Genomic DNA, 12,069 nt, shown 5'->3' with positions numbered 1-12,069 from the left:
GGAGACCTCTTCGGCGGGGCCTGCGGTTGGGGTGACTGCCGGGGCCGCGTCGGACGCGGTGGAGCCCTCTTCGGCGGGGCCTGCTGCTGGGGTGGCTGCTGGGGCCGCGTCGGCTGTGGTAGGGTCATCTTCGGTGGGGCCTGCTGTTAGGGTGGCTGCCGAGGCCGTGTCGGCCGAGGTGGGGCCCTCTTCGGCGGGGCCTTGTGGGGGGGGCTCTGGTGGTGTTTACGTGGAGGAGAGGGACGGAGGGGTGCAGCACAGCTGTTCTGAACTGGCTCCAGCCCGAGAAGCAGGACAGGAGGCTGGAGGAGTAAACCTGATGGAGGTTGAGTCCGTTTTTAAAATTCCTCATAAGAGGAAGAAGAGGGGCCAGGGAAAGGGAAAAAAACAGGCCAAACAAGATGTGACGGCAGTGGACGACAGAGACTCGGACAGTGAGGGCTCTCTCTCTGACTCGGGATGGTCTGTGTGCTCTCAGGAAGAGAACAGGCCTCAACTGTACACTGTTGAAGAAATTAGAAAGTTTTTACGGGTTACTAAAGGACAGAAGGGTGTGAGGGTGGAGGAACACTTCCCAGACAGTGTACAGTTTATACGGGACGTCAAACACTTGCGGAGGGAGGGGGTTTTTACGGAGCAGGAGACGTTTAGACTAAAAAAGTTACTGACCAAACTGAACAAAGTGCAGTGTGAAGACGACTCCTGAACGGACTTTTATCTCTGATTGTTTTTTGTCCCCTCTTTTTTTTTTACCTTTTTTAATGGAAGGTTTTCAAATCGCCACCTTAAATATTAATGGGGCAAGGGACTGTGAGAAAAGGGCAAAGTTTTATGAGCTGGTTAAGCACAAACGTATTGATGTTGTCTTTGTGCAGGAAACCCACAGTGATGTGGAAAATGATGCTGAGTGGGCGAAGGAGTGGAGTGGGCTCGCTGTTCTAAGCCACAACTCATCCCTTAGCGGTGGGGTGGCACTCCTTTTCTCACAGTCTTTTATTCCGGTCTCTTATACAGTGGAGGAAGTTTTAAAGGGACGACTTTTAAAAGTGAGGGCTGTCTTTGAAGAAGACACTTTTGTTTTTATCTGCGTCTATGCTCCAACACTAGGAGCTGAGAGGTTACTGTTTTTAGACGCACTGAGCTCTCTTTTAAAAAGTTGTGACTCCACAGAGTTTTTAGTCTTGGGTGGAGATTTTAACTGTACAGCACACAAAACAGACCGGAATCATGGCGAACCTCACGCGGCTTCACGGAAGCGTCTTTGCGAGATGCTGGAGGCCCATGAGTTATGTGATGTCTGGAGAAGTTTCCATGATGAACAAAGACAGTACACATGGGCCCACAGTAAAGATAACATGCTCTCGCTGGCCAGACTGGACCGCTTTTATTGTTTTAGACACCAACGATCTCTTTTTACACGGTGTTTTATTGCCCCGGTAGGAATCTCTGACCACTCTATGGTCCAGGGAACTATCTTAAAAACAAAGGTGAAGCCGCGGAGTGCGTACTGGCATTTTAATACCACGCTTTTAGAAGATGCCAATTTTAAAGAGTCTTTTACCTTTTTCTGGGGTGTTTTTAGAGCAAAGAGAAATGATTTTACCTCTGTTCAGCAATGGTGGGACGTAGCCAAAGCTAATGTTAAATTATTCTGTCAACAGTACACTCTCAATGTCACGAGGGACATTACTAGGTCACTTAAAGCTCTGGAGATTGGAATAGTGGGGCTCCAGGGTCTTGCGGAGACCACAGGAGATTTAGGGCATATTAGAGCTCTCAACAAAAAGAAGGCTGCTCTGGCTGATTTACTGGGTATAACAGCACAGGGGGCGCTGGTCCGCTCACGCTTTCAGTGCGTGAATGAACTGGATGCTCCTTCTAAGTTCTTCTTTAGTCTTGAGCGTAGAAATGGACAGAAGCGGTACATGCACGCTGTGCGATCAGAATCAGGGGATCTCCTTAATGATCCTGCTGACATTCGCAAGCGAACAGTCAGCTTTTTCTCAAAGCTGTATGAGAGCGAGCGCACGGCGACGCAGGAGGTGGAGGACAGGTTCCTCAGGAATATGACCAGACTGTCGCAATCGGCAGCGGCGCAGCTGGATGCTGAACTCTCATTGGAAGAGCTGCATGAGGCCCTCAATGGTATGGAGAATGGTCGCGCTCCTGGCATTGATGGCCTACCAGTAGAGTTCTACAAGACTTTCTGGTCGGTCATCGGCCAGGATGTGCTGGAGGTCCTCGGGTGCAGCATACGTGATGGAAAGCTTCCTTTGAGTTGCAGGAGGGCGGTGCTGACGCTGCTGCCGAAAAAGGGGGACCTGTCCGAACTGAAGAACTGGCGCCCCGTGTCTCTGCTGTGCGCCGATTGTAAACTGCTCTCGAAAGCATTGGCCTCGAGACTGGCGAAGGTGATGGAGCAGGTGGTTCACTTTGACCAGTCGTACTGTGTACCCGGTAGGTCTGTCTTTGACAACGTTTTTTTAATTCGTGATGTTTTGGACGTCTCCAGGCTATTGGGGTTAAAGACTGGTCTCATATTTCTAGACCAGGAAAAGGCTTTTGACCGGGTTGAACACGGGTATCTCTGGAAGGTTCTGGAGAGCTTTGGGTTCAACCCTGGTTTTATTGCCATGATCAAGGTTCTGTACGGTGACATTGAGAGTGTGCTGAAAGTTAACGGTGGTTTATGTGCTCCTTTTAAAGTTTTTAGAGGGATCCGACAGGGCTGTTCACTGTCGGGTATGTTGTACTCACTCTCCATTGAGCCCCTGCTCTGTAAGCTGAGGGAGGGACTGGAGGGTTTTTATGTTCCAGATTGTACTGCCCCATTACATGTCTCTGCTTATGCAGACGACCTTGTTGTTCTTATCAGTGCTCAAGATGATGTAAATGTTTTAGTTGATGTTTTACATGATTTTAACATTTTATCCTCTGCAAAGGTAAACTGGGCAAAGAGCGAAGCAGTTTTACTCGGGGACTGGGAAGGTGAAGAACCCAGACTCCCTGATGGACTGGCCTGGGGGACGGGCGGGTTTAAATACCTCGGTGTGCATTTGGGGGACAGTGTTATTGAAGAAAGGAACTGGGATGGTGTGCTGGAAAAGGTGAAGGGGAGGCTCAACAGATGGATGTGGCTGGTCTCTCAAATGTCATACCGAGGTAGAGTTCTCATTATCAACAACCTGGCTGCGTCCTCCCTATGGCACAAACTGGCGTGTGTCGATCCCCCACCAGGCCTGCTGGCCAATCTTCAAGCTATGCTGGTGGATTTTTTTTGGGATCGACTTCACTGGGTTCCTCAGGGAGTTCTTCATCTTCCCAAGGATGAGGGAGGGCAGGGGCTCATTCATTTAGCCAGCAGGGTGGCTGCCTTCCGCCTCCAGTTTGCACAAAGACTGTTTACTGGCCCTAAGGAACTGGTTTGGAGGGAGGTAGCCTGCAGGATCCTGCACACAGTGGGAGGCCTGGGGATGGACAGGACCCTGTTTTTAATGAACCCAAAGTTACTGGACACTGCTGGTTTACCTGCATTTTATCGTCGGCTTTTTAAAATATGGAGTTTTTTTAAAGTCAAAGGACCAGAGAGTACAACGCTGCACTGGCTGCTGGAGGAACCTCTGCTTCACGGCGCCCGGATGGACATTTCAGGCCTGTCGACTCCTGCACTGACCAGAGTCTTGGTTTCTTCGGGGGTCACCACACTGCGTCAACTGGTGGACACTGCGGGACCTGATCTTTCCGGTACAGAGAGACTGACTGCACGGTTAGGCCTGAGGTCTCTGCGCGTGGTATCTCGGTCTCTGTGCAAGTGGAGGACAGCGTTGACCCCTGAGGAACTTAGGATGTTGATAGACTACGGTGCAGGGGTGACTAGGCCTGCAGAGGACGACCCCTTTCCTGCTCTCATCCTGGCCCCTGACCTGGAGGACTGCGAGGGGCCCCTGCTGGAGTGTAAGGGGGAGTCCTGTATGAAGTTGGACAGTGCATCCGGGAAGCTGCTGTACAGAGCATGCGTGAAAGCGCTAAACAAAAAGAGACTGAATGGGAGGGTGGACACGCCGTGGAGGGAGGTTCTATCTCTGGGTGATAATGTAAAGCCTGAGTGGAGAGCGTTGTACAAGCCACCGTTAACAAAAAGAGCTGCTGACCTCCAGTGGAGGGTTTTACATGGGATTTTACCTGTCAACTCTTTTATCTCTGTTTTAAACCCTGAGGTTGCACCAGTTTGCCCTTTTTGCACACAGAGGGAAACTGTCTTTCACGCTTTTATGAGATGTTTTAGGCTACGTCCCCTTTTTGATTTTTTACAGACAGTTTTTATGGCTTTTAATGAGATTTTTACCGTGCACACTTTTATCCTGGGTTTTAAATACAACAAGAAGGAGAGGGCCAAGTGCCAATTGTTGAATTTTATCCTTGGTCAAGCGAAACTGGCCATTTACATCAGTCGAAAAAACAAGGTGGAACAGGACACTGACAGTGAGGTCATAAGGGTTTTTATCAGACTGGTGAGATCAAGGATTTTTATTGATTTTAATTTTTATAAGTGCATGAAAACTCTGGAGGTGTTTGAGGAGGTGTGGTGCTGTGGGGGAGGGGTGTGTTCTGTATGTGATGGTGAACTAATTTTTAATCCAGTTTTCATTTAAATGCACTTTTTTATATATACCCAGGTTTTATAGTGTGAGTGTTGTTTACAAGTAGTTTTTATGTTTCAAAATTGAACTTGGACGAATATTGAGTCCAACTGTTGATAATAAAGGACCCTAAAAGTCAAAGTCTCTCTCTCTCTCTCTCTCTCTCTCTCTCTCTCTCATTATCTCTCTTACTCTCTTTCTCTCTCTCTCTCTTTCTCTCTCTCTCTCTCTCTCTCTCTCTCTCTGTCTCTCTCTCTCTCTCATTATCTCTCTTACTCTCTTTCTCTCTCTCTCTCTTTCTCTCTCTCTCTCTCTCTCTCTCTCTCTCTCTCTCTCTCTCTCTCTCTGCGCGTGCGCGCGGTTTGTCTGTGGTGGCGTGTAGAGGTTTCTGGCGTTTTTGCCAATTTTTCTGAATCTCTTAACTTTTTCACTTTATATCCCTTATTTCTTTCTTTCTTTATGAGAGCTCAGTGAGGTCAGCCCTGTGCGTGCACCCGCGACCCGCGTTGTGGTTTCAAATGTCCCGCCGTTCATTACAAACGAGGCGTTATTGAGAGAACTGGCTCGGTTCGGCAAATTCGCCGGCGACATGAGAAAGATTCCGATCGGTTTTAAAAATCCACTGATTAAACATGTCATGTCTTTTAGGAGACAGGTTTTCATGGTTTTAAATAACCGCGATCAAACTTTAAACTTAAGTTTTAGAGTTAGACACGAGGAGGGATCGTACATAGTGTTCGCGAGTACGGAAAAACTCCGCTGTTTTGAGTGTGGAGACTCAGCCATAAACAGTTCGGCTGCCCGCACAGAAAAGAGCAGCAGGAGGGGGATAGGAATAAACAGAGTGATTTAATGGAGGGGCAGCAGGTAGGAGATAGTGGTGGGGAGGTGGTTAAGGAGGTAGCTGAGATAGTAGCTGAGGTCTCGGGGCCTGAGAGCAGGCCTGAACCCGTCAGCTCTGCAGGTGTGGAGGGGGTAGATGGGGATGGGACTGAGGCCTCCATGAATGTAACCCTTAACAGTGGTGAGGATGATGTGAATGTTAGCACTGCATCTGTGAACACACCCAGTGACCCCACTGACTCGGTCGGGCCTAGTGTCAGCACCCACAGAAAGGCCCGGTGTAAGACTGATAAACCCGTGAAAGACGATGGACAGTCGGTTTTGATGAAGGATGACGTTATCGTGGGCCGTGTGCGTGATGAGTGTCTCGGTGACTCGGGGGACGCTGTGCTGGACTCTGAGGAGGACAGCGTGGTGTCAGACTGTTCAGGGCTGTCTGAATCGCCTGTCAGTGTGTCCTGTAGACCGGGCTCTTCGACCCAGGCCAGTCCGTCTGAGGCCTCGTCTGAAACAACTGACCCCCCAGTGGATGTGTATTCTCTCACAAAGATTAACCGGTTTTTGAATGTCACTAAAGGCAAGAGGAATGTGTCCTTAGAAAGCTACTTCTCTGACACTGAAAAGTTCATTAAATCTGTGCAGTACGCCTCTAAACATGAGAACTACATGACACTGTCCCCTAAGAGACGGTTCAGACTCAGGAAGTGGCTGACGACCACAGGGAAAAGTCTATCTATTTCCGAAGAGCAGGTCTTTATGCCACATCTGTATCTCTGATACCTACTGCTTTTCCCTGTGAACACTGAGGAGAATGTTAAAGACGACTGGATTACTGGATATCGACAGTGTGTACAGCGCGCGCAACACAGTGGAGTTTACAGACTGTTCGTGTGGTGGGAGCACTGCTGGACTCGGGAGGTAGGTGCTGTTTTCAGATCAACAGCCCTAAGAAACGGAAGCCTCATGGTGGCGCACCAGACATGGGCTACAGCCACCAGGGTGAGTACTGTCCGAAAAGTGGAGACAGGCCGGCGCTGTTGTTCTCAGCCGGAGCCTGTCCATTGCCTCTTTATTGACTGCTCACAGTTGACTGTCCCCTTTGGATTTTTAACACGGACTATGACAGCCTCGTCTGAGGAATCTCCACTGGACTCTCATTTGTTGGAGAAACAGGGTGGAGATTCAGACTCTTTGAGCTGGATGAGAGACTGAGTGTTTTGACTCTGAAGGACATTATGTATTTTTGTTTGGTTTGGTTTTTGAACATGGGGTGTGCTGATCAGGCAATGTAATGGTGTGGCGATGGTGTGTTTGTGTGTGTGTGTGTGTTTAATGTTTATTATGTGGACTAAGGTTTTGTTAAATTGATATCTTTTGGTTAATTGTTAAATAAAGTGAGTGAGTTTAAAATCTAAAAAATCTCTCTCTGTCTCTCTCTCTCTGTCTCTCTCTCTCTCTCTCTCTCTCTCTCTGTCTCTTCCTCTGTCTCTCTCATTCTCTCTGTCTCTCTCTGTCTCTCTCTCTCTCTGTCTCTCTCATTCTCTCTCTCTCTCTCTCTCTCTCTCTCTCTCTCTCTCTCTGTAGATCTGGAACATGGCAGTGAATCGTCTGGCCTTTCTAAACTCTTACAAGATGAAGATGTCTGTCATCATCGGAGTTGTGCACATGAGCTTCGGTGTGGTGCTCAGTGTCTTTAATCACCTGTGAGTAAACACCACGTTCTACTTTGATTTTATATTCTCCATTTCTTCATTCCTGTAAATCTGTTTGTCATTAATATTCTCCCTTAACTGTAACAGACCTCTAAACCCAGTGGGGCACAGTGCACTGGCTGGACTAAAATCTCTTTATGACCCGTGAAACACTGCAAAATGTGTTTATTTATTTATGAATTATGCGTGACAATCTTTGCAGTGTGTTCAGATAAGGACCGTGTTGTTGAAGGAACAGTTGGGATTGTTCAGCTGTCTTTTGCACTCACACTGCTCTTGTTTTCTGGTGTTCTCAGGCATTTCAGACAGAAGTTTAAGCTGTATCTGCTGTTTCTGCCAGAGCTGCTCTTTCTGCTCTGTCTGTTCGGTTACCTGGTGTTCATGGTCTTTTATAAATGGCTGGCGTTTTCTGCCCGGGAGTCGAGGACAGCACCCAGTATTCTCATCCACTTCATCAGCATGTTCCTCATGCAGGGCAGTGCCACCCCACAGCTCTACCCTGGACAGGTGAGAGAGAGAGTGAGAGAGAGACACAGAGAGAGAGAGAGAGAGAGAGAGAGAGAGAGAGAGAGAAAGAGAGACACAGAGAGAGAGAGAGAGAGAGAGAGAGACAGAGGGAAAGAGAGAGAGTGAGAGAGAGACACAGAGAGAGAGAGAGAGAGAGAAAGAGAGACACAGAGAGAGAGAGAGACAGAGGGAAAGAGAGAAAGTGTTTTCACTCTTTTTTTAGCTCAGTCTTTGACTTTTACACAATGTATTTCCTGATTTGTCTGTGAGTGTATGTCTATTACAGATTAACTCTGTGTGTGTGTGTGTGTGTGTGTGTGTGTAAAACAGATGGGTCTGCAGATCTTCCTGGTGGCTGTGGCTCTGCTGTGTGTTCCCGTGCTGTTGCTGGGGAAACCCCTGTATCTTTACTGGCTCCATCATGGCAGCAAGAGCTTGGGCATCCACAGGGTGTGTGTACGTGCCTGTTCAGTATTATTGATGCTACACAAAGTTACAGATTATTTAGAGTGCAATTCATTGCAAATTCATCTTTAAATAATACACCACAAACATAAACATGAACAATACAACGGTACGACAAGGAGTGACTGGTGAATGAGATTAAACACTGGACAGGACTCAGTCACACACACAGTTAATAATAATAATAGAACAGGAAACACTAGCAGTAAAGCAGCTGTGTTTGAAACTCCAAATATATAAAGATTCTTTATATTTCCATTACTTTCTGCAGTGTTAACATCGTTGTGTGTTTACTGTGGGTCACCGAACCTTGTTGTGTATTATTTTCCTCGCAGGGTTACGAGAGAGTTCGCCGTCTGAGTGAAGACGACCTGTCTCCGTCTATCGTCCACGACGAGGAGGAAGGTCTGGACGAACACTCGGGACGGGACAGCAGCCCAAAAGAGGTCGGACTTACAGTGAAACCTATAAACATTTAAGTTCCACAGAAGTTAAAACACAAGTAAAAGGCATTTATAAATAAAGTAACCACTGATGTGTTCTTCTTCTGCAGTTTGATTTCGGAGATATTTTCCTGCACCAGGCAATTCACACTATAGAGTACTGCCTCGGCTGCATCTCCAACACGGCATCGTATCTCCGCCTGTGGGCCCTCAGTCTGGCTCATGCTCGTCAGTACACACACACACACACACAGTTTGAGAAAACTGGAGCTACCTGATGAGGTCTGAGGAGTGACGATTGTGCAGTAGAGATGAGATGGGTGACTGTCTGTGAGCAGTGTGGTGTGTTCTTCCTGTGTCTGCGTGGGTTTCCTTCGAGTGACTGTCTGTGAGCAGTGTGGTGTGTTCTCCCTGTGTCTGCGTGGGTTTCCTCCGGGTGACTCTCTGTGAGGAGTGTGGTGTGTTCTCTCTGTGTCTGCATGGGTTTCCTCCGGGTGACTGTCTGTGAGGAGTGTGGTGTGTTCTCCCTGTGTCTACGTGGGTTTCCTCCGGGTGACTGTCTGTGAGCAGTGTCGTGTGTTGTCCCTGTGTCTGTGTGGGTTTCCTCCGGGTGACTGTCTGTGAGGAGTGTGGTGTGTTCTCCCTGTGTCTGCGTGGGTTTCCTCTGGGTGACTGTCTGTGAGGAGTGTGGTGTGTTCTCCCTGTGTCTGCGTGGGTTTCCTCCGGGTGACTCTCTGTGAGGAGTGTGGTGTGTTCTCCCTGTGTCTGCGTGGGTTTCCTCCGGGTGACTGTGAGCAGTGTGGTGTGTTCTCCCTGTGTCTGCGTGGGTTTCCTCCGGGTGAATGTCTGTGAGGAGTGTGGTGTGTTCTCTCTGTGTCTGCGTGGGTTTCCTCTGGGTGACTGTCTGTGAGGAGTGTGGTGTGTTCTCCCTGTGTCTGCGTGGGTTTCCTCCGGGTGACTGTCTGTGAGGAGTGTGGTGTGTTCTCCCTGTGTCTGCGTGGGTTTCCTCCGGGTGACTGTCTGTGAGGAGTGTGGTGTGTTCTCCCTGTGTCTGCGTGGGTTTCCTCCGGGTGCTCCGGTTTCCTCCCACACTCTAAAAACACACGTTGGTAGGTGGATTGGCGACTCAAAAGTGTCCGTAGGTGTGAGTGTGTGAGTGAATGTGTGTGTGTGTGTGTTGCCCTGTGAAGGACTGGCGCCTCCTCATTCCCACCTTGCGCCCAATGATTCCAGGTAGACTCTGGACCCACCGTGACCCTGAACTGGATAAGGGTTACAGACAATGAATGAATTAATGAATTAATTAAAAAATGATTTACTTACTTAAATAACACGAGTCCCGTAAAACAAAAGGGCTTCATGAGATGTTTATAATTATTTTCCAACACTATAGTACAGACATAACAACAGCATTCAAATATAGAGAGTACACACTCACTCACATTAATAACGTTCTCCAGAAGGATGCTATTCAGTGATTCATGTCAGAGACACCATGTGCCCTTGTTGGTGATATACGACAGTGATATTGACGTGTATTTTGTCTGTACCGTGTTTGTGCGTCAGAGCTGTCGGAGGTGCTGTGGGCGATGGTTCTGCGTGTGGCTCTGAGGGTCAGCTCCAGGTTGGGGGTCCTGATTCTTGCCCCTGTTTTCAGTCTCTTTGCTCTCCTCACCGTCTCTATTCTGCTGATCATGGAGGGACTCTCTGCCTTCCTGCATGCCCTGCGTCTGCATTGGTACATGTCACACTGACCATCTTTTCACAAGGAAGCCCAGTATTTACAGTTACACACACATCAAACTGCAATAAATATATATTTTTAATTACACACAATTTTCTCAGGAGCCCTGAGACTTTTCTCAGTACTGTAAATATACACTGGTTTAGTATTTCATTCTCTCTCTCTGTCACTCTCTCTGTCTCTCTGTCTCCCTCTCTCTCTCTCTGTCCCTCTCTCTCTCTCTCTCTGTCCCTCTCTCTCTCTGTCTCCCTCTCACTCTCTGTCTCCCTCTCTCTGTCCCTCCCTTTCTCTGTCCCTCTCTCACTCTGTCTCTCTCTGTCACTCTCTCTCTCTCTCTGTCCCTCTCTCTCTCTCTCTGTGTGTCTCTCTCTCTCTGTCTCTCTCTCTCTCTCTCGGTCTCTCTCTCTCTGTCTCTCTCTCTCTCTCTGTCCCTCTCTCTCTCTCTCGGTCTCTCTCTCTCTCTCTCTGTCCCTCTCTCTCTCTCTCTCTCTCTGTCCCTCTCTCTCTCTCTCACTCTCTCTCTCTCTCTCTGTCTCTCTCTCTCTCTCTCTCTCTCTCTCTCTCTCTCTGTCCCTCTCTCTGTCCCTCTCTCTCTCTCTCTGTCTCTCTCTCTCTCTCTCTCTCTCTGTCCCTCTCTCTCTCTCTCACTCTCTCTCTCTCTCTGTCTCTCTCTCTCCCTCTCTCTCTCTCTCTCTCTCTGTCCCTCTCTCTCTCTGTCCCTCTCTCTCTCTCACTCTCTCTCTCTCTCTCTGTCCCTCTCTCTCTCTCTCTCTGTCTCTCTCTCTCTCTCTGTCCCTCTCTCTCTCTCTCACTCTCTCTCTGTCTCTCTCTCTCTCTCTCTCTCTCTGTCCCTCTCTCTCTCTCTCTCTCTCTGTCCCTCTCTCTCTCTCTCTCTCTCTGTCTCTCTCTCTGTCTCTCTGCAGGGTGGAGTTTCAGAATAAATTCTACAGTGGGACGGGTGTTAAATTTGCCCCATTTGATTTCTCCCTGCTTCCCTCCATCTTTGAGCAGGAAGGATTACTGTGAGCACTGGAAAAATTTGAATCCTGAGCCTAATCCACTCTGGCTTATTGTGACTTACAGGCCTCACTGTTCCTCGCAGCCACTCAGCAGCAGCTGGACATTTCATCACAGCCCCTCCTCACCATTTGGACTCTTTTTAGCAGAAACACCACACCCCACACTGACTGCCTTAGACAGACACCTCCATATCAACTAGCTATCAACACTGGCTCCGTTTAACGTCTGGTGTCTGGCAGGACGCTGTCTGTAAGGCTCTGCTGTTATATTTATATTTAGAGATTCACCCTCTGTTTGAGAAGTCTCATTATTTATTCACAGACATTTCCATCATATCAGATATCAAAAGTGCCATATGTATTTTTCAAGATACAGTTTTGTATGCCACAGAAATGAGAATATTTGGTAACGTGTCTCTCTTCCATGGATCTACCGCACGCACACGCACACATTATGAAAAGAAAACTTGTGATATTGCAGATCAACTTTTGCAAGTGGAAAAGTGTCATACAGCATCATTTTCATATTAGATAGAGTTTTCATTGAGTACAATATTAAAGCATCATTTGCAAAAATAGAGTTGATGTCTGGTTACATTTCTCATTGTTACTTTGCTGAACTGGCTGTAAAATTCCATTCATATTATAATGCTTATATATTTATCAATTTTTTGGAGCTCCAGTTTCCTCCCTCAG

General features: G+C 48.0%; 1 protein-coding gene across 2 annotated transcripts in view; it reads left to right on the top strand.

Moving 5' to 3' along the window:
- The window catches only part of atp6v0a2a (ATPase H+ transporting V0 subunit a2a), a 28,833-nt gene extending 16,877 nt beyond the window's left edge, over positions 1–11,956 (top strand). Inside the window, exons 14-20 of one of the 2 annotated variants that reach the window (XM_066651247.1) lie at positions 7,068–7,186; positions 7,492–7,702; positions 8,033–8,152; positions 8,503–8,613; positions 8,721–8,838; positions 10,177–10,348; positions 11,278–11,956. In XM_066651247.1, the coding sequence (XP_066507344.1) occupies positions 7,068–7,186; positions 7,492–7,702; positions 8,033–8,152; positions 8,503–8,613; positions 8,721–8,838; positions 10,177–10,348; positions 11,278–11,380 (954 nt within the window). In that variant the 3' untranslated portion in view covers positions 11,381–11,956. Of the gene's footprint in view, positions 1–7,067; positions 7,187–7,491; positions 7,703–8,032; positions 8,159–8,502; positions 8,614–8,720; positions 8,839–10,176; positions 10,349–11,277 lie in introns of both variants that reach the window. The other variant, XM_066651246.1, reaches the window with a different exon arrangement.
- Positions 11,957–12,069: the final 113 nt, after the last annotated feature.

Source organism: Hoplias malabaricus, chromosome 18, assembly GCF_029633855.1.
Source record: "Hoplias malabaricus isolate fHopMal1 chromosome 18, fHopMal1.hap1, whole genome shotgun sequence".
NCBI classification, from domain to species: domain Eukaryota; kingdom Metazoa; phylum Chordata; class Actinopteri; order Characiformes; family Erythrinidae; genus Hoplias; species Hoplias malabaricus.
The sequence above is the reverse complement of the archived record's forward strand: the minus strand, read 5'-3'. Positions and strand labels throughout refer to the sequence as shown.